We start from the raw sequence: 26,018 nt of genomic DNA, 5'->3' as shown, positions 1-26,018 counted from the left end.
ATTTGGACACTATTGTAATTTTGGATGTTCAGTTACTCTGATTTTATATTGCCTGCTCCCATTTGAAAATATCTGTACTGTAACAGTACAGTATTCCCTTTTATAGCTACCATAAGAAGTTCATTTTGTTGCTTCATGGGCTGTGGACCTCCTCCCCTACATTTCTGCATTGGGGCTGGCTAGTTTCCCAAGCGAGTTTTCCTTCTGCTTGAGGAAGGGGAAGCAAATACACCCTCCCCAGAGTATTGTGGCATGCAGTAGGCTTTTCAAGCCCCCTCCTCTTGTTCTCCAAAATGTTTCTGGCCACAATTCTGTTCCCAAAGATATATCCTTATTTGCATAAATTTGCATTTTGGGTTGTTCAGACTTCCTTTTTCTGCACAGGAGTTTGTGAATATTTTGGTGAGCTTTTTTCAAAACGTACACTTTTTCTGTAATATATATTGTTGTACTCTTCATTGCATTGACAGAAAGCCTTTGTGCCTATTTTTGAAGTGTTCCCATTTTTAGCCTCATACATTCCTAGAATGCACACGTGTGCATCCTCATCCCCATAAGATGCATCAGAGACATTCAGATTTCCCAGACCAGGGGGATTCCACTCTACCGTTGCTCATAGGAAATATAAAATGGGTAAATTTATTTGGAAGAGCCAAATCCAATGAATTCTTTCCCCATCTGTGCTAGATGGCCTAGCTAGGTACAGAAAAATGTATGGCTCCAGAGTTATCTCCGTAAGTACACTTCAGGGAGTGAGATATACCCTTCAGCAGCATGACAAACACTGCCTTAGCAAAATTGCTGACTTTGCCCCAGGTTACACACACCGTGTTCTTGTCTCCCAAGAGCAAGCCTTTATTTGCTTAAATTTCAGAATTCAGCAAATTGTCTTGGTCATATGTTTGCTCATTTTTCTCCTATCGTAATAGGGCCTCTTGATTAGCTGGAGTGGCCTTGGAGGGAATGAGGTGGTGGAATGGCTGCAAGCTCAGGAAATGAATACTGCTAATGAATCAGCATGATGTCTGTGGGAAATGGGGATGAGCTGAGCTTCAGGAGGACTAAGAGACCAGAGAACCTCTGAAGCAAAGTCAGGCTTAGCCTCCAGTGCTCAAGAGGTTAAATTCATCCTAGGGCCCCCTCGGCAAGAGGGTGGTATTATTGGGTAGCGTAGCCATAACAGCAGTAGCCCTTGGCACCTTGATTCCTTTTTCCATTTTGTTTAGCAAGTGAGCCAACAAGATGCATGAAACGTCAAGGCAAGATGTCCTCCTGAGTACAGTAGTTACTTTCCTTGATTTATAGCATCAACCAGGGTGGGCAGACTTGAGGCCTCTTGTATATATTTTCAGGTGGTTTTTCCACTAGAAGCCCAAGATCGACCCAGCAGAGCTAGATGCGGAAAAAGGGATTCATAAGAATCAAAAGACTGGGTGCTTCTGAAGGACATTCTGAGCCTGGCAGGCTACCACGGATGCAACAGAGGAGTAAAGAGCTGATCCTGCACCCTAGGGCTGTCTTCTTCTCCATAGCAATTGCTTCTTGGCCTTATAAAACAAATATAAAATAATTATATCAGACTGCGCATGCATTTACACGCATGCGTGAACACATACCTGAACACCAGCCATCACAGTTAAGGGGAATGTTTTTAATTAAGGCAGTGGTTAGGGAACCTTAGTAGCTCAAGTTCATGGTGCCTTGCATGATTCTTGCCAAACTTGGGGTGAAAACAATGCTGTAACTTTGAAAAGGAAGCATCGTGGTAGTTTTGCCTCTAACCAGACCTTTCTGTTGTCTGTCTCCTCTGCAGGTGTGGAGTCTTTCCTGTGTGTCAGAGTTCTGTAGCCAGGCTCCCCACATAACTGATTCTGCAGCTGCTGCCGTCACCCCTGCTTTTTTTCTCCGGTTCCTTCATGCAATGAATGTGTGGCTGCTTTTGTGATGTACGACCCAGAGTGCAAGGCGGAGGTGACTCCCTCACACGATGGCCATCGCACTTTCAGCTACACGCTGGAAGACCACACCAAGCAAGCCTTCAGCATCATGAACCAGCTGCGCCTGAACCAGCAGCTTTGCGACGTCACTTTGCGGGTCATATACAAAGATCTTCCCCCAGCCGAATTCCAGGCCCACAAGGTGGTGCTGGCTTCCTCCAGCCCTGTCTTCAAGGCTATGTTCACCATGGGCCTTCGGGAGCAAGGCATGGAAATTGTGCCCATCGAGGGCATCCACCCTAAAGTCATGGAGCGCCTCATTGAGTTTGCCTACACGGCCTCCATCTCAGTGGGGGAGCATTGTGTGTTGCACGTCATGAACGGGGCAGTAATGTACCAGATTGACAGTGTGGTCAAAGCCTGCAGTGACTTCCTGGTGCAGCAGCTGGACCCCAGCAATGCCATTGGCATTGCCAACTTTGCCGAGCAGATTGGCTGCGCCGAACTGCACCAACGGGCACGAGAATACATCTACATGCATTTTGGGGAGGTGAGCACCAGGAAGAGAGCACCAGGGGTGGGAAAGGACTGTGTCATGTGTCAGGGGAAGTCTTGTACTAGGACAGAAGTGGGGCACTTCCAGTGTTGGAAGGGACTGATTCTTCCTCCTTAACCCAACAGGGACAAGCATCCCACCCCCGACAGTTAAAGCACAATAGAATTTGCCACCACATTGCCAGATCTGGTGGTGCATTGTTGATAACCCCTCCACTTCACTTTAAAGGAAGGCATATGAAGAACATGTACCTTATTTTAATCCAGCTTGTGTTCCTTTGAGGATGAATCAGTTTTTAAAAACAAGATACTCATTGCTTGTTCTTCCCCATGATTTAGACTGGAGGCTCTGCCACTCTTGCATCACCAAAATTCAGTCATGTGGTGGAAAATTTAGCATCAAGGGCATCAAAAATGCACCGAGGCATATATAACTTCCATGTTGCCCAGCCTTTGCTGGAGAGTGGTTATTATTGTGCCAAGACCAGAATTCAGCATAGTTGGGGGGGGTCATTTAATGGTCATTCTTAATTTATTTTGCTGCTTTCCTCATCAGGAAACCTTTTCTTTCCTCACCTTGGGAAGAAGGTAAGCACTCAAGTCTGATTGCGCCCCTGGAAATCTTATTTGGTTTACGAAACTCACAAGGCAGTGCCTTCATACTGCCATGCCTTATCTCTACATTTGCCAGGGGCTAGAGACTTGTTGGGACTAAGGAAATCTGGGGAGCTTACATTGGTGGCCACTGTCACATTCTGCCTGTTTTCTAGGCTTGAGGGAAAACATGAAAGTAATCATTACCCACAACAATAGTGTCTGAAAACTGAGGAGCCAGGGTCTGACTAAAGAGAACAGAATGAAAAAGGAATCAAGGAGAATTATATGTTATCATGTGTTATTGCACAGCAAAGCAGTATTCAACAAGGCCTTAAAAAAAAAATAACATGAGGGCAACCCAAAGAAACAATTATGATTTTGAAATTGGACTTCAGATCAGCACCAAACATAGCACAGGTGTAGCTGACCGACTCTGCTCTTGTTCTGTGCCAAATTTGGGGAAGTTTGAGTAAAGGATTTTTGAATTTGTATTTTTTAAAAGTAAAACTTCCACTCCCATTGAGAAATAGATGACCCTAAACATCCTCAGATTTAAAATAGCTCATGCAAGGTTCCCTGTAAGGTGCGCACCTGTGTGTGCAAGTCCGTCTCCCTCCACGCAGCTTTCCTCTTCTGCACAGCGATTGTGGTCAGCCCCTTTGGTTCTGGTTGTGACAGAACTTCACACATGCGCGCGCGCACAGAGGGGCAAAGTGGAGGGAGGGAGGGAGGGAGGCAGAGCCCCGCCCAGCAGGGCTGAAAATTAGAGGGTATGTTGAGCTCATATAAATTGAAAAGACTACCCTATCTTGAAAGAGAATGATTGGCTCCACCTGCTTTTTTTTTCAATTTGAAAATTAAAAATAACCATGACAATTGCTTTGTGATTTGGAGAGAAGTGGTTAACTACAGAGATGGGCAGGAACCAGAAAAACAAACCAGGAAGTTCATCGAAAATCGTTGGTTCTTGTGGGTTTTTCGGGCTCTTTGGCCGTGTTCTGAAGGTTGTTCTTCCTAACGTTTCACCAGTCTCTGTGGCCGGCATCTTCAGAGGACAGGAGTTAGAGCTCTGTGCTCTGGTCTGTGCTTTTATAGATTGCAACCCATTGAAAATCACTGGTTTGTTGCTTTCTGTTGCTTTGGGTTTGTCCAAACCTGAAAACCCAAAATTCCCCAACACAATTTTTTTAAAGTGATTTACTGAACTTCCGGGTTCATTTCTCCTGCCTCCACAGCCTTTCCCACTGTCCCCGTCGCCTCCCTACCTTTGGCTGCCTCTGCCACCAGGGCTGCTGCCGCCAACTTGAGAAACAGCCCTGCTGGCTTCTGCATGGCAGCTGCTTCTGTCCATGTGCCAGCCTCTTTTTTAAAAAAAATGCCTGCCTCAGCTGATCCCACCTCTTAGCTGAAGCAGCCAGGATTTTTTTTAAAAAAAGACTGCCTTAAAAAAAAAAAATAATAATTTTTTGAGAGGCAGCCTGGCTGGCTTCCGGCAACCTCCCTTTGTGCATGCGCCTGCCTCTCAGATGAGGGCGCATGTGCAGAGGCAGCCAGCCAGCCTCTCAAAAAAAAAATGTATGACAGAAAACTTATTTCTTCAGGTTATTGCTGCTAAAGATGGTTTTACAAGCTGTTGAATCATAAGGCATACTTAGTTTTTCACATGTGGCTTCTCCATTTTGGCTTTATTTCTGTTAAATACATTTTTGACGTGGTGTAATATGTCATGTGTTGTTGTTCATCTGAGCTTGTATTGACTTAATTTTCAGGCCTGCTGAGGACTGGATAGTTTTTGTTATGTCCTGATATGTCAAACCATAGAATTCTAAGAGGGTGTACTTTTTGTTTTTACCTGACTGTATATGAGTGAGCATTTCATAAATGCAGTTATGACACCATTGCTTATAAGCCTGATCCCATTAGCTCAGTGCTGCTCCCTCAGCCATTATTCTTAACTGAATATTTTATTATATATCTCCTTTAAAAATGGTCATGTTTTTGATAAGAAGCACTGAAATTCTAAGAGTTAACGTATTGACTCCAGCAGATGCTAGGCCTACCAAAACATCTTAACCTGCTTGAAAATAGGTTTTCTTGATTTTTACTCATAAACCAGGGCCCTCCTAAAAGTAAAAACTGTAAAAAAAAAAAAAAAGAGAGCCTTGTAGTGCAGGTCACTCTGGTACCTTCCAACAGCTATGTTCTGCTGAGCGCGGAGAAATTATTCTTTTTGTTTAGCTCTACTTCCAACAAATTCACTGCACTTTTAAATGTCCTTAAAACTGGCTGGGATGAATATAATAAGAGAATGGCTGTAAAACATTCAAAGATCCTTCTCACAAAAAGTACGTCCTTTTTTTGTTTCGGTCATGGTGTAAGCCTGGTTTGTTGACAAGGCTGACTGGTGTGGCGTGAAGATAGGAAAGGTCGAAAAATGCAGCCCTAAACCTTGTTTTCTTGACGCCACTGAACTGTACGAGCATCACCATCCACGTCACTTCCTCCTGCATAGAGCAGCAGCCATCGAGTGACGTGCGAGAGAGAGTGCCTCGGGGCCCCCGGCACTGTTTGAATGGTTCTGGCCTTAGGAGTCTTCTCTCCTTACCCCCAAGCCTTGGGAGGTGAGACGGTCATGCTCACGGCACCCCCTGCTCCGCTTGCTCCCTTTGCAGGTGTCCAAACAGGACGAGTTCTTCAACCTCTCCCACTGCCAGCTGGTGACCCTGATCAGCCGGGATGAGCTGAACGTGCGCTGCGAGTCGGAGGTTTTCCACGCCTGCATCAACTGGGTGAAATACGATTGTGAGAACCGGCGGCTCTACATCCAGGCCCTGCTGAAGGCGGTGCGCTGCCACTCGCTCACCCCGCACTTCCTTCAGATGCAGCTGCAAAAGTGTGAGATCCTGAAGTCGGACTCCCGCTGCAAGGACTACTTGGTCAAGATCTTCCAGGACCTCACTTTGCACAAGCCCACCAAGGATGTGCCCTGCCGGACCCCCAAAGTGGGCCAGCTCATCTACACGGCCGGGGGCTACTTCCGGCACTCGCTCAGTTACCTGGAGGCCTACAATCCCTGTGATGGTTCCTGGATCCGGCTCGCTGATCTGCAAGTGCCCCGCAGTGGCCTGGCCGGCTGCGTGGTGGGCGGGCTTTTCTACGCCGTGGGCGGGAGGAACAATTCCCCTGACGGCAACATGGACTCAGATGCTATTGACTGCTATAACCCCATGACCAACCGCTGGACTCCTTGTACTTCGATGAGTGTGCCCCGGAACCGGATTGGTGTTGGTGTGATTGACGGCATGATCTACGCCGTGGGCGGCTCTTTTGGGAGCTCCCATCATAACAGCGTGGAGAGGTGAGAAGGGGGGGAGGGGTGTGTGGTAAGTGCACCTTGTTCCAAAGGTGGAAAGGAGAGTTGTGTGTTTCTCCGTTTGTTTGCTCACTTCCACAGTTATTACTTATGTCCCACTTGCAGCATAAATAACAGAGACTACTGGCTCTTTAAAGACGAGTGAACTCTGTTTGGCCTAAGCTTTTATACATTGCAACCCAATTCTTCACCTGCATCAGAAACAGTGGCAAATAAATCTTATGGATCTTTGAAGTTCCATAATGCTCTTTGTAGGTTTGCTACAACTGACTATAGACAGCTGCTCCTGTGAAAACATACAGTGGTGCCTCGCACAACGGGCGCCTCGTAGAGCGATGAATTCGCTCTACGAGGCCGTTTTTGCGATCGCAAATGCGATTGCAAAACGGTGCCCATATAGTTGGGAAATCGCAGAACGAAGGTCGGTAACCTGCTCGCTTACTGACCTTCGCTTTGTGACCCGGCAATCAGCTGTTCCGCGGCTTCAAAATGGCCACCGGAACAGCCGAAAGGGGCCGGGCGCAGCGTTTTCGCACCCTTGGTAAGCAAGGGGAGCGTGCGAAAATGCTGCGGAAGCCCTGAAATGGCTGCGCGCAACGATTTTGGGGCTTCTGGCAGCGTTTTCGCGCGCTCCCCTTGCTTACCAAGGGCGCGAAAATGCTGCGCCCCGGCCCCTTTCGGCTGTTCCGGCGGCCATTTTGAAGCCGCGGAACAGCTGATGGCAGCCATTTTGGCCCCCTCGTTGTGTGAGGGGAGGGCGCGAAAATGGCTGCTGGCCCCTGGGAAACATCACACAACGGTGAGTATTCTATGGCATTGGAACGCATTAAACGCTGTTTAATGCGTTCCAATGCCTTTTTGTGTTCCGTAGTGCGATGTTTTCCACAGCGAAGGTTAATCCGGAACGGATTAACCTCACTGTGCGGGGCACCACTGTATTTATTTCGTTAGCACAGGATGGTACACATGTTTCTCTTCTCCCCACCTTATTCTCACAACAGCCCTACAAGGTAGGTCAAGCCAGGAGAAGGTAATTGGCCCAGAGTCACTCACTGAGTTTGACTGTTCAGTGTGATCTAGAACACTGGTTCTTAACCTTAGGTTACTCAGGAGTTTTGGACTGCAACTCCCAGAAGCCTTCACCACCAGCTGTCCTGACTGGGGTTTCTGGGAGTTGCAGTTCAAAAGCATCTGAGTAACAAAGGTTAAGAACCAGTGGTCTAGAACTTGGATTTCCTAAGGGAGAGGCTAATGTTTAACCATTGCACCACACAAACTTTCTAGTCACATGGGCTTTCTGACCTCTTGATATTCTATTCTACCCTTGCTCTGGTCTACACAAGTATTGAATAACTACATGAAGATTCCCAGGGAGTTTGGCTTCATAAAGATACTAGAGTTACGATGTGGTCTTCTGGGAAACGAGTCACCCATTGGGCCTGCTCACTTACTTTTCTCTTTGTTCTGGGGGATAAAATAAGTGTGGGATACCTGCATAGATGATTCGATTGCTCTGCCTGGTTCAGGAATGAACTCGGGGAAGTTTACTGTCTGAAATTACATAACTCCCTCAGCTGGCACATTTTAATTTGCTAAGGTTTTTAGAGGAGAGCCTTTGGACTGTCCACAATACTTTTATCAAACAGAACAGAAGAGTAACAGAGAGCTGATGATATCAAATGTGTTGAAACAGCAGACGGGATTCTCGTGTGTTATCAGTTGGAAGGTGACCAGATGGAGCGTTTTATCAGTTGAAACTGAGCAACTTCAAATTGCCCTGTTTATTTGTCCCTCATAAACTTTTCAAAGCACTTCAGGAGACTGGGCACAATCCTGGCTTCCTTAGAAGCTGCCACCTTAAGGTACTTTCTCCTCCTTTCTTGAAATCCGTGAGAGTCAAGTCAGAGAACGTGTGTGACTCAAGCCCAGCTGTGATTCCCCTTTTAAAAACGGTGTGTCTGCCAGCTCAGCCCACTCCCGCTGGGATCCTGAAAGCACGGCGGAAACCCATGGATGTTCCCAGACGGATGCTTTCTGTGCTGTTGCCGTGTGTGCCAGTGGCAGAGGCAATCAGAAGCTTGTTGTGGGAAGATAGCCTCCTTGTAGAGACAACAGGACACTACACATAGTTAAGAAAAAGCAACAAGAATCATAGTCCCAAATATAGAAAAGAAATGAGGAGTAGATTGGTTCAGGAGTTATTGGTAGAATAGGGAAGGAGAGGCTTCTGTCTCCCCAGAGTTTAGAAAGCTACCTTAAAAGGTAAGTAGTTGGCTTTCCATGCTCCCCACCAAATTAAACTGGCATTATAGTTGCACTGCAGTTGTGCCCCGCTTAACGATTACTGCATTTAACGACAAAATCGCTTCACGACGATGTTTATGCGATCACTATTGTGATCGCAAAATGACGTTTCAAAGGGCTTTTTTTGCTTCCCGACTGTCGGTCCCCTGCTTCAGGAACCGATTTTTCGCTTAATGACAATCTTTACAGCTAATCATCGGGTCTTCAAAATGGCCGCTCGCTGTGCAAAATGGCTCCCCACTGTGTTTTAGGACGGATTCCTCGCATTACAGGCACCAGAAAATGGCCGCCCTATGGAGAATCTTCGCAGGACGCTGAGGTATTTCGCCCATTGGAACACATTGAGCGGTTTTCAATGCGTTTCAATGGGCTTTTTACTTTTGCTTGACGACAATTTAGTTCTATAGCAATTTGGCTGGAACGGATTAACGTCAAGCAAGGCACCACTGCATTTTCAAACAGAGTTTTATTCGTTATTAAAATGTAACTAAAATAATGAGGATTTTATTTAGTTTGGAATTCTTCATAGCAGAATGTTAGGGGCCACTCAGTGCATGGGACAAAACATATCTAAGTAGCAAGACCACAAGCAGTCTTAACTCTTAACAATTCAAAATTATACCACAAAAGGAGTAAAGTTATCTCTCACAGCATAGTAATCATATTGCAAAATACATGAGTTAGCTACTGTAAAACAAAAGTGAGGGGAAATTAATAACAAGTAAATCATTGACTGTAACACATTGTGGCATATTCTCAGGCTTCTCCTTAAACTTATGGCAAAACTACCCAGCTTCCTTCCATCAGAGGCTATAAGGACGCAATGTGAGAAGCCAAGACTGAGAGAATAGTGGCTATACTGATCATCCCCTCTCCCTCCCTCCCTCCCTCTCTCTCTCTCTCTCTCTCTCTCTCTCTCTCTCTCCAGTCTAAAAATGTACAATTTCTAAGTTGAAGAAACAAGCTGACAGTGTTGTCTTACAGCTCAAAGAAAAAGGGATGCAGGGTGAGGTTGACAAAGGTTGGAAGCCTTGAGGCTGGGAGGCCCTCAGCAGTGCTGGGGGGGCAGTTCTGCTTTCTGAATCTGAAGAGCAAACACGTTCTGTGTAAAGCAGTGGTCCCCAACCTTGGGCCTCCAGATGTTCTTGGACTTCAACTCCCAGAAATCCTGGCCAGCAGAGGTGGTGGTGAAAGCTCCTGGGAGTTGTAGTCCAAAAACAGCTGGAGGCCCAAGGTTGGGGACCACTGATGTAAAGCACTCTTTTGTTGTTGCTCCTTCACAACAGGAGGCTACAAACATCTATATTCTCTTGTTTGTTTCTGTCCTACTCCCCTCCCCATGAAAGCCAAAAGTTGTAGTGCCATCCTGACTCCTAGTGACCTTGCCTTGAGCCGTGGGGGTCCATCAAAAGGGCTCTGCCTGCCGACTGGCCTTGCTTAGTTAAAGGACTGGGTTTCTTCTCAGAGAAGGTGCTGGCTTTTTCGTGTCTGCTTCTTCTGCCGTTGGAGCTCCTTGTGCTCTCATTGAAGCCCTATAGCTCTAAACTCTGGGGCTCCGACATTGAGTGAGTGGTAGGTTCCCCCCCCCCCCGAAAAAAACCCCACCTGTTCTCACAGCCATCTCTCTCTTCATGCTGCCCAAGTCTGGCCTCTCGAGTTGATGAACCAACTTTCTCTCCCTGTTTGTGGTGGTTTGCATCCCTGCAAGTGGCCTCACTCCCCCCCCCATGTCTTTGCTAACCATTAACCCTTAGGTGGCTGCTTCTTTCCCTCCAGGTACGAGCCAGAGCGGGACGAATGGAAGCTAGTGGCGCCCATGCTCACGCCCCGGATTGGCGTTGGGGTGGCCGTGCTGAACCGCCTCTTGTACGCGGTGGGAGGCTACGATGGCAATTGCCGCCACAACTCGGTGGAGTGCTACTACCCTGAACGGGATGAATGGGAGATGATTGCCCCGATGAAAACCATCCGGAGTGGAGCAGGTGAGGGTAGCGAGGCCAACGGGGCGGGGGGCGGGGGGGGGCTTTGACCAAGATCCTTCACTGTGGCTGCCGTGTCCGTCGGTTTTGCAGCCGTCAAAGGGCACCCGGCTCTCCTTGCCTTTTTCTTTCTCTCCCTCTTGTCTCAAGGCTAGGCTCTATGTTTTGTAGGCATGAGTGGAAGTGTTGAATTTTCTTGTCGGCTCTTGGCCCTGGCAAGGATGTCTTAACTATTTAAAAAATACAGTTATATAATAATTAGCAGTGAGGGGGAAAGAGTATCCCAGTGCTTTTTTGGACTGAAGTAAAGTTGGTGGTAAGTCGGAGAATGGAATTCAGCTGCGGCATTGATGAGGGCCACAGAAGGCCTGCCAGTGGCATGGCATTCTGCCATTTGTTAGCTGGTGGGCCAGTTGGCCACCTTCTCCCGATAAACAGTACATTTAGCAGTCGGTCTTGCTTACTATCACCACTATGCCTGAAAAGTAGCACAAGAGACTAGGGCAAGAGTCTGTTATGTTATGAAAAAGTTGCACCAATTCATTTACTCATTTATTTGCCGATTACATGTGTATCCCTCTTTTCCTTCAGTATGGATGGCTCTTTCTTTCCAAGTGAAGTAGATCAGGCTGAGAGAAAGTAATTGGCCCCCCTTCCCCTAATCATGACACCTCTCTGGCTCTTCTATAGGCAGTTAAGACAGGGATATGGAATGTATGGCCTTCCAACTCCCTTCAGCCTAAGCAGGGTGGCCAGTGGTCAAGGATGATGAGAGGTGGGGGTCCAACAGCATCTTGAGGGCCACGTATTCCACATTCGTAAGCTAAGGCTTGTAACCTTTGTGGGGGTCTCCAAACAAGGTGTACTGATGGGGTAGCTGGCAGGGTCAGTCGGTGGGTCTGTCTTAACATGGCTATCTCTAATGCAGGCGTCTGCGCTCTAAATAACTGCATCTATGCCATGGGGGGCTACGATGGCACGGATCAGCTTAACAGCGTGGAGCGCTATGATGTGGAAGCTGGCACCTGGTCCTTTGTCACGCCCATGAAACACCGCCGGAGTGCACTTGGGGTTACAGTATACCAGGGCAAGATCTATGTGCTGGGTAAGTATTGCTAGACTGAACGGCAGCTCTCCCTGTTAGGTGAGAGATGGCCAAGGCCTGGGGAGCAGCCATTGTGTTTGCTTGGGGCAGAACTGGTTTCAGTCCCTTTTGCTAAAGATCAGAGCAGATTGTATCATTTATAAGAAAGAATGCGAATGACCCATGATCAAGTTGGGGTATCCTCCCCCGCTCTTTGCAATATCCTGGCTGACAATGGTCTCTGGAAATTTTACACATTTTAGTGCCCCTTTAGGCTGGCCTAAGCAAGGTATTTGGGCTTTGGTATTTTCACTAACGAGGCTTCAGCTGGTGAGGCTTAAGCTCTTTGCTCCTTTGTACTATTTGCATGGAAGTATGTCTCAGTGCACTCCTTGGGCTTCTTCACCGGCATGTTAACAGAGGACTACTGCCCTAGTCCACGATATTTTCTCCCTACTCCAGTGCTCTACATAGGTAGAAAGAGCTAGCTCACAGAGATACAGAATTTGTGCAGAGCCAGTGTGCTCTGTTCTTTCTCAACTTCATCATCCATCTTACCCCACATCTCCCGCCATATATATATAAGAGTATATTCATTCTGCTTGCTTGCAGTGAAAAGCCGCTGTTTATTTTTTGTGGGTTTTTTTTAGGAAAAACGTCTTGGAAACTGTTTGTTCACGAACCATATTATGGAATATGAAATCAAATGCCTGAGGAACATAAAAACAAAAATAGCAGGTTAACTAAAGTACAGTTCCAACACTGATTTGATTTGTGCATGTGATGTGGAGAGATGAATGTGCATCTGAATGTATCACAAGGAATTATTAAGCTGCAAGGGGAAAATTGCACTTTATCTTTCTGTTGACTTGAACCACCATTCATCAGTTCCAGACTGTGTTTCCATTTTTAGTGTGTAGATTTCGATCCCAGGCTAGAAGGGAAACAATGGTGCTTGAACAGGTTGTATAATTCCAACAGGTCATAAATGCAATAAAACTCTGAATGAGTGAAGCCGGGGCCAAAGGGTCACATAGGAGCACTTACCATACACATCCCAGAGCAATGATTGGAATTGTCCATGTCCCCTATATGTTCACGATGCCTATGACCACAGGAAGAGGCATGAATGCCTGAGTTGTCTCAGGTGCTGAACCTTCACCCTCGTTGCAAACAAGAGCTGTAATTTGTGAAGAATTATCCAGAGTGCAGCCTCCTAGTTCTACTGTGTATGGAATTAATTCTTGAGAAATATTGATACAATTATCAGAGAAAAGCTTTAGGCTTTAAAAAATTACAGTGGTGCCTCACTTAGCGATGTTAATCCGTGCAGGAAAAAACGTTGCTAAGTGATTTCATCGCTAAACAGATTTTAAAAGCCCATAGAAACGCATTAAAACACCATTAATGCATTCCTATGGGCTTCAAAACTAACCTTAAGAGAAAATCCTCCACGGGGCGGCCATTTTCGGTGCCTCTAAAATGAGGCAACACAGCGGGCAGCCATTTTTTTCCCGGTGGCCATTTTGAAACCGCCAATCAGCTGGCCGAAAATGGGGGCTTTGCGATGATCGCTTCCCCGTGATCATCACAAAGCGAATTTTCCCCATAGGGACCATCACTAAGCGATCGCTTTTGCGATCGCTTTAACCCCGTCGCTAAGCGATTTCGTCGCTCAACGGAGCGATCGCTAAGCGAGGCACCACTGTATATGCATTTATTCCTTTTACTTCAGAAATTTCATTTTGGACTGTAGTTCCTGGAATAGTCCAGACAGCTTCCCAGTCTCCCTGTTGACTGGGAAAATTATGAATTGTCAAAAAGAGATTTTCCCCCCCAAGCTCTGGATTATTGGAGTTAGCACGCCAGAAGGTTCAGAAAGAAGAGCTTGCTCTCCTTCCAGGTGGCAGAAAGGTTGATTATTAGTACAGTGGTGCCTCACACAACGATGTTAATTGGTTCCAAAAAAATCAACGTTGTGTGAAACATCGTTCTGTGAAACACCATTTCTCATAGGAATGCATTGAAAACCGGTTAATCCATTCCAATTGGAACGGATTGCCATCGTTCAGTGAAAATCCCCATAGGAAACATTGCTGAGTAAAACAATGTTTCCTATATTGGAATGTATTGAAGCCGACTCAATACATTTCAATGCCTTTGCAAAGTCCTTTTTTGCTCCTGTAAAAGTGTCTTACAATGTTTGGAAGCTGTTTTAAATGATTGCAATGGTTAGTCCACCTCCTGAAACCTATGCAAACTGATTTTGGTGTTGTTCTGACACTTCGTTAATTTATGATGATTTTTTGAATTTTCTCCATTGGAAACCATTGGATGGTCTGTCTAATGGTTTCCAATGGAAAAAAACAAAATATCATCATAAATTAACAAAGTGTCAGAACAACACCAAAATCAGTTTGCGTAGGTTTCAGGAGGTGGACTAACCATTGCAATCATTTAAAACAGCGTCCAAACATTGTAAGACACTTTTACAGGAGCGAAAAGGGAGATCGTTGTGTGAAAATCCCCCATAGGAAACATCGCTGTGTGAGGCAGCAAATTTAACAGAAAAAGGCATCGTTGTGTGAATTCATCGTTGTGTGAGGCACTCGTTGTGCGAGGCACCACTGTACATTACTGTTACACCTAACTGAATGTTGGGGAAGGGTGTCTGCATCTTATGAGACAAACATTCTTCCCACCTTCCTGTCCCTCAGATGTCTTGGACTGAAATCTTCCTCATCCCTACCCAGCCTGGCACCTGGAGAGTTAAAAAAATACCTGCATTGCATAATGTGGGTCCGGTCTTTCCAAAGCTGCTTCAGAAATGTTTTATCTGGTTGAGCAACAGCTCAGGGCTGTCACATTACACTAATACATATTCACTCGTTCCCTGTGCACATCACCCTTGGTTGACTTTGGACTGCAGACCCTTTGGAGTAGGGGCCTATTTCTTTTTCTTACAATACTCTATAAAATGTAGTGTGGGCTTGTGTGGTGCCAAAAATATTTACACCTTAACTCTGGACAAGAAGTGCAAGCCACTGGAGTTGAGATATCACTAAACCAGAGAAGGATCCCTGTAGGCCATAGCTAGAGGCTTCCCACATGCCAAGCTGGAAATAACTTCTATGAGTCTTTTTAGGGGATAAGGCTGTCAGTAGGATCTCTATGTATAATTTCTGAGTCATGGTGATTATCTATTGTCTCCAGTATCAGAAAACCAGTACATGTGCAGTATTGCTCAGTATATTCCTCAGCTGCTGAGGAAGATGAGGCTCCACATGGCTGTTCTTCCCATGCTTCTTCCCCTTTTTGCTGAGGCTCCATTTGTGGGTCACCGTGCCCTTTTAAGGCTGGAACTGGCAACTTGTGAACTTTTAGCATCCCTGTATTCCCACAGCAAAAATGAGATCCCAGACCCTTGTCTCTGTACAGGCATTACTCCCGAGGGTCGGTGAGCTGGCCCTGGCATGGCATGGGCTCAGCCCCCTCCTTTTTCTAAACTGCTCGTTCTGTCCTGCAGGCGGCTACGGTGGCCAGACCTTCCTGGATAGTGTTGAATGTTACGATCCCACCACTGACACTTGGACAGAGGTGACCCGTATGACTTCAGGCCGCAGTGGGGTGGGCGTGGCGATCACCATGGAGCCGTGCTGCAAACAGACTGATGAGCAGAAGTGCCATTGTTAAGGGCAACAAACAGGAACCGAGTTGCCCTGAACGCAGAAGAAAGGAGACAAATCGGAGAGGATTCACTGTTATGAGATGCCAAGTTCTGTTCTGCCAGAAGTAAGGAAAAGTGCCAAGAACGGGTGAAACGTCATAACCCAATTTAAACTATCTGTAAGGTGATCTTAAGGGGGAGGAAACAGCTCCTGCAGTGTTTTTTTATAATAGCTGGACTGGATTCATTGTCACCTCTCCGTGTTGCCCCAGCCCGGTTCTGGGCTTGGGACTGATGTTTCAACCAAGGAGATGCAGAAGACGAGGATTTGATGCTCACTGCACACTTCTTTTAAGCTCCCTGGGAGTTAACGAGCCTGCAGGGAGTAGTTTGAACCCGGGAGCCTCTTTTGCATGGATGGGGATCTTGTACATAAACCATTCCTGCTCCTTTGAAATCTGTTGTACAGACATTTTTGACAATGAACTTCAAGCTTAGCTCTGAAGTCCTCTTTCTGTGCTCTGATCGCATTGGCAGATTCTTGGGAAATTTGTCAAGGTGCAGAACCGGAGACAGCTGTGGGAAGGGGAGCTTGTTATGGCTGCTCTTCTAAATAAGGATCTCCAGGTAAGTTACCATGGATCACCATAAACACAACACTTCAGGTGAGCCCTAGCCTAAGCCGCTTTTTATCTTAGCCCCACGGGAAAGTGCTCACCTGCATTGGGTTTTTTTTTCTTACATTGGTGCAACCTTCCAGCAGACATGCGGGGGAGGAATCAGAAGAGAACTGATTTTTGAACTACACGTCACACACAAATAAAATACCTTTTCTCGTTAGTATTAATTTCTCCTGTGTATTTATTCAAATTAGATATACCAGAGTACAGAAAAACAGTAACTAGGAAAGAAAAATCTGCTTCCTAAATATTTTGCTGCCGAAAGGATGGTCCAAATGCACACATGCTTCCCTTTGCCAGGAGCCAAATTGTTCACCAGGAGGTATTCACCAGGCTCCACAGGAAGTCACTGATAAAGCAACGGGAGTGTTGGCTGCTGTCAAGATTGATAGCTTGAGCAATGTCAGGTCCATAATGGGCTGAAGGCAAAAAAAAAAGGTTAAGGAAAAATCAGTTCATGTTTCCCTATCCCTCAACCCAAGCAAGAAAACGTGCCTTTTTGCTTATAATAAAAGGATACTTCCTTTGATAACTGTTGGCTCACAAGAGTAGTCCCAATCAATGTGGCAGATCAGGTAATAAAGATGTACACGGTACCTGCAAGGGATAATTGAACATATGATGCTAGCTTATACTGAGACTGTTAGCAATGGCCATTCTGGTTAGTAACAACTTTCCAGGGGCTTGATTCAAATGCAGGGGCTAGGATGTCAGGGTTTTTGCATGTAAAAGTTTCATGTGTTTCTGTAATCCTTAAAACAGAGGCATGGCCCACAATCCATGTGTGTGTGTGTGTCTCACCCCAATAGGAGTGAGCAAGCTGTCAACAGTGTTATAGCAACCTTGTAAGATGAATTGATATTTCTCTATGGCAGTTGTGGGAAACTCAGACTGAGAATAGTATGCCACAAGCTAGCCAGTATGTTCACAGCTTAGATGAGATGTGGAGGGAAAAGAGGGGCTGCCCCATCCATAGGTTAGTCTCCATGGTGCTGAGTGCCATTGTAAAAGGAAAAAAAGGATGGCAAAGAAAGCTCCCTCTTTGCAATAGCAAAATAGTCACTTTTTCTTGGGCACCTGGCCTCGAGCTGTGAGGACTTTGATGGACCAACAATGTACTGAAAGCCTACATGAACACGGCTCACTAACACATACCTCAGAAAGCTGTATGTTTTAGTCAAAGTCCATCCCCTTCTGCTTTCCCTCCTTTCCCTGACTTCCTTTTGAGTGTAGAAAGCAAGGACGTAGATGGAGGAATTGTTTTCTACCATATAATACATTTGACAGAAAGGGTTTTCATAAAATGTACTAAATTTCCTCCTGCTTATCCCCCACATCCCATGTCCTCCCAAGTATGATGTGCCATCTCTCAGCAGAGAGAGAGAGAGAGAGAGAGAGAGAGAGAGAGAGAGAGAGAGAGAGAGAGAGTGTATATATATATATATATATAAAACACACAGGTATCCTACTCTTTTTTAAAAAGATTTTAAACCACAACCACCTTCAGCCCTATAAAACATGGGCAAAAATCTTTTGTCACTGGCTTGGCTGGATAGCTTCAAGTTGATAAACCGTACTTCATGCCATAAGCTATTCACCCCACCCCACCCCGCCGTATTCTCCAGAGTAAGCCTGAAAATCAAAGGAACAGGGGGAGGTTTTATACTCACTTTGCTGTTGTGGACGAGTCGGCTTCTTCAGCCTCATTCCTCTCTTGCTGCCTGATTTCTTCTTTGAGGGCCTCTAGCTCCTTCCTTAATTCAGTATACCCTGTGAGTGAAGGAATTTTGCTTCCAGTTGCTCCCTTATACCAAAAAACGATTGGTTTTACTAATATGACAGACCGTTGTGGATGCTAGTGGTCCAATACCAGAACAAAATTGATCTGTAGCCACTTCACTCCCACCTTCTGCATTTGCCTGTTCAGGCATCAGGCTACCCTGAACTGCCTGACCTACTTGTTCTCCTTCCAGTATCGCAGATAAGAATCTTCCACTAAGTTAAATGATGCGAACGGCCTCTACTTTGTGCTGTAGGCAACTAAGTTGGGGAAAACTCTCCATCGGCCAGTTTAGACAAGCGGGAAGTGGGTTGAGCTGTTGCTGCTCAAAAGACTTATCTAGAGTGGGAAGTGTGTGGCCTTCCAGATGTTGAGTTGATACTCCCATAACTATAATCTCAACTACTTGCTGTGTTGCTGGGGCAGACAGGAACAGCCGAGGAACATCTGGAAAGCCACAGTTGCCCACCATTTAACTAACCAGATGAGCGGAAAGCACCAAGAATCTTCAGCAGCAGGTCCTCTTGACTCTTGTTTAGTCCAGGAGCAATGATAGTGTATGTAGAAGGGGGTGGGTGGGTGAAAAAACTTTTTTAAAAAATGGAAGTTGCTCCATCAAGCCTAAAATAGCTTATTTTGAATGACAGTGCCTCCTCTGGATCTTAGGTGGGAAATCTTTTCTCAGCCCAGCTACACAAAGCCCAGCCACTGAACATGGGTCTTTCTGTATTTAAAGTATATGCTCCACAATGAGTTAAACACACAGCAAGGAGAGGGAAAGAGTGTCCTGGCCACTGTGAAAACACTTGTTCCTATCTTTGCTGGGTGGAATTTCCAGTTCTGGAAAACAAGCATCAGTAATAAGCTCCGTTACATTAGCAAAGGCATACAACCAAAAGACACTTTGGATTGCCTTATTTACCAAAGAAAGCCCTAGGATAACCTCTAAATCCCAGTTGTATAGTCATGCCAAGGGAAAGGCTTCCTGTCCAATTAATTCACTCAGCCTGCTAGAGGCCAACTGCAGCATACTTGTCTGGCTGACCAGAGATTTGGGGGGGGGGGGGGGAAGCTTCCCATACAATAGTGACAAAAACTGGCCTGACCTGTGCTGGAATTCCACCACCCTTACGAGACTGACTAAATGACCGACACGTTTGTAGGGAATGAACACACCCCAGTGAATGCTGGATTTGGCCCCATATACAGCCATGGAAGGATATTTCGTTCTGGTCTTCAGTGTGGCCTCATCTTCCCTTGCCTGATGCAATTCAGCTTCAATTTTCTGTAGCTTCTGGAGGCTCGCCTTCAGCTCTTCTTCCCTGTCAGAAAGTTTCTGAGCCACGTTCTCCTCTGTAGTCATAAGTTCTGAAACGGGAAAAGAACAGAACTCCCTCATTCCCTATTTAAAATGTGTTTTTTTGGATGTTTTTTGGTTGCTGGCAGAACTTATGTTAGGGTGCCGCAGGGGTGATGCAGGCGCCTTCTCATTCCTCATGGTGAATGAAGAAAGCTCCCCAAATCCCCTCGCAAACCTGGGCTTCATTTGAAGTGCTGGGTGTGGCCTTTAAAGCCATGAACAGTGTAGCTCAGAAGAGGACAACTAGGACAACTCTGGCCCTCCAGACAACTCCCACCAGCGCCAGCTAGCATGCCCAGTCAGTCAAGCGCAGATGAGCTGGTTGCAGGGAGAAGGCCACTGCTATACGGAGCTAAATTGAGACTGGAGCAAGGTGGGTGGGCAGGCAGGCTTTCTGTGGAGCTCAGCAAAAGCAGAACTAAAAAGCCCCACACATCCCATCTCCAGTCAGTGGTTAGAGATATGAGTAGTTTAACGACATTTAAACTTTTAAGCATCTACAGTGGTGCCTCGTACAACGAGTGCCCCGTTTAACGATGAATTCGCATAGCGATGGCATTTTTGCCATCGCTTTTGCGATCGTATACCGATGTTGCCTATGGGGAAAAATCGCTTTGCGATGTTTTCCCCATAGGCACCATTTTCCCCCAGCTGAGCGGCGGGAGCCTCCGAAGGAGTGCTCCCGCAGCTCAGCTGGGGGAAAATGCCTGTGGTGGCCTCGGAAGGACCCTTCCGAAGGGTCCTTCCGAGGCCACCGCTGGGATTCCCCTTCCCCGCGGCCGGCTTCCCCGGCCATGGTCGGACTCTCAGGAGTCCGACCATGCATGGGGTAGCCTGCGGCGGGTCAGATCCAAGCCGCGGGGAGAGGGTGGGGGGATCCGGATGGATCCCACCACCCTCCCCCCACGGCCTGAGGAGGGTGGGAGCCATGGCCGGACCCCCGCGGCCTGAGGAGGGTGGGAGGCATGGCCGGACTCTTTGGCAGCCACCGCGGCTCGGATCCGAGCCGCGGCGGCTGCTGAAGAGTCCGGCCATGCCTCCCACCCCCCACCTCCTGTGGCTTGAGAAGGGTGGGAGGCATGGCCGGACTCCTCGGCAGCCACCGCGGCTCGGATCCGATCCGAGCCGCGGTGCCTGCCAAGGAGTCCGGCTATGCCTCCCACCCACCACCCACCTCCTGCGGCTTGAGAAGGGTGGGAGGCATGGCCTGACTCCTCGGCAGGCACCGCGGCTCGGATCCGATCCGAGCCGCGGTGCCTGCCAAGGAGTCCGGCTATGCCTCCCACCCACCACCTGCGGCTTGAGAAGGGTGGGAGGCATGGCCGGACTCCTCGGCAGGCACCGCGGCTCGGATCCGATCCGAGCCGCGGTGGCTGCCAAAGAGTCCGGCCATGCCTCCCACCCTCCCCCCGCAGCTTGGATCCGAGCCGCGCGGGGAGGGTGGTGGGATCCGGATGCCTTTCAGGCATCCAAGCGCTTGGATCCCACCCGCCGCCGGTTACCCAAGCCATGGGTAACCGGCGGCGGGTGGGATCCAAGCGCTTGGATGCCTGAAAGGCATCCGGATCACCCCACCCTCCCACCCTCCTCTCGCGGCTTGGATCCCAGCCGCTGCGGTTACCCCAGCCATGGCTGGACTTCCGATCTCTCCCCCCCCCCCACCTTCGGGGCAGTCCTTTGGGAGAAGCCGGGCTGTGGAGAAGAAAGGCAGAAGCCCATCCAATCTCCCCCCCCACACACCGGGCAGCTTCTCCCGCTGCTCCCGATGGTTGGGAGGGGAGATCAGATCGGCTTCTGCCTTCTCCACAGCCCGGCTCCTTCCAAAGGGCTGCCCCGAAGTTGCTTGCAGCAGCGGAAGAGGTGCCTGGTGGAGGAGAAGGCAGGAGCCGATCTGTCATTTCTCCTCCACCGGGCACCTCTTCGGCTGCTGCAAGCACAGTCGGGGCAGTCCTTTGGGAGAAGCCGGGCTGTGGAGAAGAAAGGCAGAAGCCCATCCGATCTCCCCCCCCCCTCCACACCGGGCAGCTTCTCCCGCTGCTCCCGATGGTTGGGAGGGGAGATCAGATCGGCTTCTCCCTTTCTTCTCCACAGCCCGGCTCCTTCCAAAGGGCTGCCCCGAAGTTGCTTGCAGCAGCGGAAGAGGTGCCCGGTGGAGGAGAAATGACAGATCGGCTCCTGCCTTCTCCTCCACCGGGCACCTCCTCCGCTGCTGCAAGCACAGTCGGGGCAGCCCTTTGGGAGAAGCCAGGTGGTGGGGGAGAAGGCAGGAGCCGATGCTATCTTCCCCCCTCCCCCGAGGCTTCTCCCAAAGGGCTGCGCCCGATAGTGGGGGAGAAAACCGGATAATCCGTTCCTATTGGAACGGATTATCCGGTTTTCAATGCATCTCTATGGGAAAACACGTTTCACTTAACGATGTTTTCCCATAGCGATGTTTTTTTTGGAACCAATTAACCTCGCTATGCGAGGCACCACTGTACAGTTAAAACCCAGCATTTTAAAACTTTATACATAAAAAGACCCAAGTGTATTTTTTTATGCCCAAATGTTTCTGAATTGACATAATGGGACCATATTTTGCTTGGTGGACAATGTCCAAACTAGTCTGAATTATTTGTGTAGATGTATGTTCATACACACACTTGCAGACACACATTTAAACCACCACTATCACACATATTCCTTAGGGCCAATAAAAGGAAAAAGCTTTCTACATTGATCTATCCAGATGCTAATATCTTCAGAGGCCTCCTCTGTGTGCCCTCACCATCTAAAGCACCACTAGTATCTTACTTGATGCCAGCAACTATGATAATCTCCCTGGAGATGTCCACTTCTGCTTTGGAAAGTGATCCAAAACATTCCTTCTACTAAAAGAACCTAGGGACAGTCTGATTGTTCTTTGATACCTACGACGTGCTTTTATTTATTTCTCCCCTTTCTTCGTGCCATTACACACGCTGTTGTTCATATCTATGGCATGTTGAGTTTGTGGTGTTCTTTATATCTGTAAGTCACCAGGGAAATTTAACCAAAGACACTGTTATATTTGGAAGAGTGAAGCAAGCACCCTTCTTACGCCCTTAGCCCTTCACTTTTCCTTTGCAGCAAGCCAGACTGGCACTGCTTCTGCAAAACCGCACTGAAAATGAAACACAAGGCAGTTTCCACTTCCTCTCTTATTCATAGAGGGCTGAAGGGGATAAGATGCTGGTGACCAGCACAATGACTAACAAGCCAAGCCAACACACTTTTTGCAGCACTGCTAGTCAAGCATTATTTCATTCATTCTTTTTGACACACGTATGCATACACTCTGGCTGGATGTGTAAGAGGCCTGCTTGTTGTCAGCCCGCACTATGCCTACATGACAGCTTTATTCACAGTCCAAAACCTGGCTACGTGCAAAAGGCAGAGAGCAACAGCAAAGTGCCTGCTAAGCAAAGAATGACAGAGTAGCTCAGGTTTTTTAGCTTAGCCCTATGATGACGGGTAAAGCCCACATCAGTCCCCACCCCCGCTGGTGCTGATTTGGAATCCGCCTATCTCCATTATCCCCAACCAGCTAACAGGCTCTTTCATGAAGAATGTCCCCAACTGGAGAAAAAGAAGCAACACGTCAGTCATATTGAAGGCCCAAGCAACACTATCCTTTTGATACGAATACCAGCATCAGAGGTGACTGGGAAAATCCTCCCCTCCCCCCAAACCAGCAGGACCACTTACCCACACTGTGCACAAATCCAGGAAGCAGCCCGGCCAGCACTTCCTCGCCTCCCCAGACAGCTGACCACTCCAGCAAAGAGGTGGGATGACGAGTCTCCCCACTCAGCTGTTGAGGGGTCGGCTGTATGGGGAGGCGGGGAAGCAATGGCCTGGCTGCTTCCCAGATTGATGCGATGAGAATTACACCGGCCACGCACACCACACAGCGAGCAGTAAATGGACCTGCTTGTTCAGGGAGGGGATCTGGTTTTCCCAGGCATCTCTGGTGCTGATATTCATACAAATATGCCATACATCTACTTATGGATATACTAATGCAACCTGAGAGAAAAAGATAGTGGTGTTATCTTTAGTGAGCATGAATGCACATGTTTGTGAGCACATGCACTATTTTTTTAAGCTGCTAGTAACTTATACAGAATTTCCTCTCATAAGGGCATTAATCCAGTCAACATCTTGTGATAACTCTCCTTTCATAACTGAGAAACAAATGTGCTAAAGAAGATCAATGCCATGCAAGTTGTCAACAGCTGTAAGAGGCAAGGCAGTAAAAGTACCTCTGATCAGCTGTTTTGTGGTTTTCTGAGTCTCCAGCATCTTGTCTATCATCTGCTCCTGTTTAGCTAGGTTGTCCTTCAGCATCTCTGTTGCCTTGCCTCCGGCCATTAGTTTCAGCAAATCCTTGCTCACCTTCTCCATATTTTGCAACTGTTCACTGATGGCCGCCATTGCTGGTTGATGTGCCAAGCTGTAGAAAAGACACAAAAAAATCTGAGTGTGTGGGGGGGATGAACTTTTGGTTTCCAAGTAGTTGCCAGAGAGAGAGCGTAAACTCCTGCCTACACCTTACCCCAGTACTGCTAACATCTTACCTGAAGCAGAATATGTAAGTAATGGGGGCAGCACAAGTACCTTGTTTTATTTTGCTACCCAGAACCTTATTTTTATACAGCAAAACAACATGTGGGCCTGCTGTCTCATATATAGGCTTTCCTTTAGACTTTACAGTATTTGGAGACACCAATAACATGTGGCCAGGTGGAACTTGCCTTATAATGAGTGAATCAGCTGCGCAGGATCCTTTCTTTTTACAGGGCGATATCTAGTTTGTAAACTAGGGGACTCTAGTTTCAGAACTTGTTCCATTCAATAAAGAACAAGCTTAGTTTAAGGCCCCATGAAAGTGGAATAGACAAAGATGGTTGTACAGCTGGGAAATTGCTAAATTCCATCACTAAACACAAACATTCTACTATTACCGCGGGCCCTCCTCAAATTGCAATTGTTCACTAGCTGTGAAGACTCTTCTACAGGCTTTGTTTCAAAACAGTGAATACACTTATCATTACAAACTAACAACTGATTAAAGAACTTAACTGTAATTAGAAAAGAAAGAGATAGAAAAGTCCATAATGCAGTCATACAGGCACATCTGTCAGTTTTGCAAATGGTCAGTCCCCTGCCGCTAGCAGCCTACAGGCCAAAGTTTGGCTAGTTCCACATCAATTTTATTGTTTAAAATGATTTGTTAAGTTTAGGTGCAGCCTTCCCCCTCCTGCTTCCTCCAGCTACCATTCTATGTCCTTGACCGTGCCAGTCAAGTTGGAGTTGGCACAGTACTCCCTGCTCCAACCCGGATTAATGCCCCCTCCTTCAGCCCACCTTGCTTGCATCATTTCTCCCAAGTAGTTTCTTACACGGGAATTTACAGGCACAGATGGGAGGACGGGAGTCCAATGTTGCATATTATAACAACAACATGTCTGTATACGTTTTTCAAATTGCTGTTATCCAAAGCAAGTTTTTATTCATGACTTTAAAACAAACAAACAAACACACACAAAGAGCAAAGGCATAAATTTGAAATGTGCTCTTTTTGGGACACATGCACACCCTCAGCTTGTGCCTCTTTGCACCTATTTTTCCCTGCGTCCTTTGAATTTCATTGTTCTGATTACCCTCCTTTTTGTTAGATATCTTATGCATGCATGGATCAAGATACATGTCTAAAATATATCACACGGCAGCCCGTTGCACTCTGCAGATAATATAAAGCAGAACTGGGAAAAGACACTTAAAAAAAAAAGCCAATGGCCATGATCACTGGGGTTCTGGGAACTGTAGTCTCAGGAAATAACATAAGAGCCCTGCTGAATCAGGCCAAGGGCCCCTCTAATCCAGCTTCCTGTATCTCACAGGGACACCAGAGGCCTCGGGGAGCACATGAGACAACTAGATCCCTGTCTCCCGATACCACTCCCCCTGCCTCTGGCATTTTGAGGTACCTTCCTTTTAAGCCTGAAGATTATACATCACCACCACAGCTTGTAACCTGTGATGGACTTTTCCTCCAGAAATCTGTCTAATCCCCTTTTGAAGGCATCTAGGCCAGATGCCATCACCACATCCTGTGGCAAGGGGTTCCACAGACTAACAACCTGCCGGGTAAAGAAATCTTTTCTTTGATATGTTCTCACTCTCCCAACACTTAATTGGAGTGGATGTCCCCTGGTTCTGGTATTGCTTGGGAGAGAAAAGAGCCTCCCTCGTTCCACTTTATCCACCCCCTGCATAATTTTATACCTCTCAATCATGTCCCCCCCCAGGCGCCTTTTCTCCAAACTCAAGAGCCCCAAACGCTGTAGCCTTTCCTCATAAGGGAGGTGCCCCAGCCCAGTCCTCATTGCAGGCGCTCTCTTCTGCGCCTTCCTTCCCAAGCGGGCTGTTAGGGAGTCTCATCCCACCCGAACCCTCGCCATGTCCCTTCAGGGCTTGCTCGCCCCCACTCCCTCCAGGATAAGCCTCCCGCAGCCACTTACCCACCGCCGCCTCTAACAGGGGATTCCAAATCGGCGCCACTGGAGCTAAGCGGCGATTGCGCCCTTATTGGGCGCCACCAGGCCTCGCAAAGAGCTGATTGGTCCATTTGCAGCCTCTGGCCGCCGCCTGAGATAATGACGTACGTCACCCGAGCCA

At 47.4% G+C, this 26,018-nt stretch overlaps 2 protein-coding genes across 7 annotated transcripts in view; one reads left to right on the top strand and one right to left on the bottom strand.

Annotated features, from left to right (window-relative positions):
• KEAP1 (kelch like ECH associated protein 1) overlaps positions 1–16,339 on the top strand; it is a 21,867-nt gene extending 5,528 nt beyond the window's left edge. For all 5 annotated transcript variants that reach the window (XM_072991538.2, XM_072991537.2, XM_020798692.3 and 2 more), the window contains 5 exons: positions 1,814–2,487; positions 5,762–6,447; positions 10,543–10,748; positions 11,674–11,850; positions 15,356–16,339. In XM_072991538.2, the coding sequence (XP_072847639.1) occupies positions 1,945–2,487; positions 5,762–6,447; positions 10,543–10,748; positions 11,674–11,850; positions 15,356–15,522 (1,779 nt within the window). In that variant the 5' untranslated portion in view covers positions 1,814–1,944 and the 3' untranslated portion in view covers positions 15,523–16,339. The remainder of the gene's footprint in view (positions 1–1,813; positions 2,488–5,761; positions 6,448–10,542; positions 10,749–11,673; positions 11,851–15,355) is intronic.
• Positions 16,340–26,018, bottom strand: SPC24 (SPC24 component of NDC80 kinetochore complex). 2 transcript variants are annotated; one of them, XM_020798694.3, is made up of 6 exons: positions 25,862–26,018; positions 23,600–23,790; positions 19,180–19,324; positions 17,847–17,939; positions 16,697–16,773; positions 16,340–16,595 (listed from the first exon to the last, which is right to left on the bottom strand). In XM_020798694.3, the coding sequence occupies exons 1-6, from the start codon at positions 25,966–25,968 to the stop codon at positions 16,489–16,491; spliced, it is 720 nt and encodes a 239-aa protein (XP_020654353.3). In that variant the 5' UTR covers positions 25,969–26,018; the 3' UTR covers positions 16,340–16,488. The 2 variants fall into 2 exon arrangements, with proteins under 2 accessions (XP_020654353.3, XP_078242726.1); XM_078386600.1 differs by lacking the exon at positions 25,862–26,018 and adding an exon at positions 25,626–25,792 and having other exon boundaries at positions 17,847–17,946; positions 19,133–19,324.

Source organism: Pogona vitticeps, chromosome 2, assembly GCF_051106095.1.
Source record: "Pogona vitticeps strain Pit_001003342236 chromosome 2, PviZW2.1, whole genome shotgun sequence".
In the NCBI taxonomy this organism is placed as follows: Eukaryota; Metazoa; Chordata; class Lepidosauria; order Squamata; family Agamidae; genus Pogona; species Pogona vitticeps.
The sequence above is the reverse complement of the archived record's forward strand: the minus strand, read 5'-3'. Positions and strand labels throughout refer to the sequence as shown.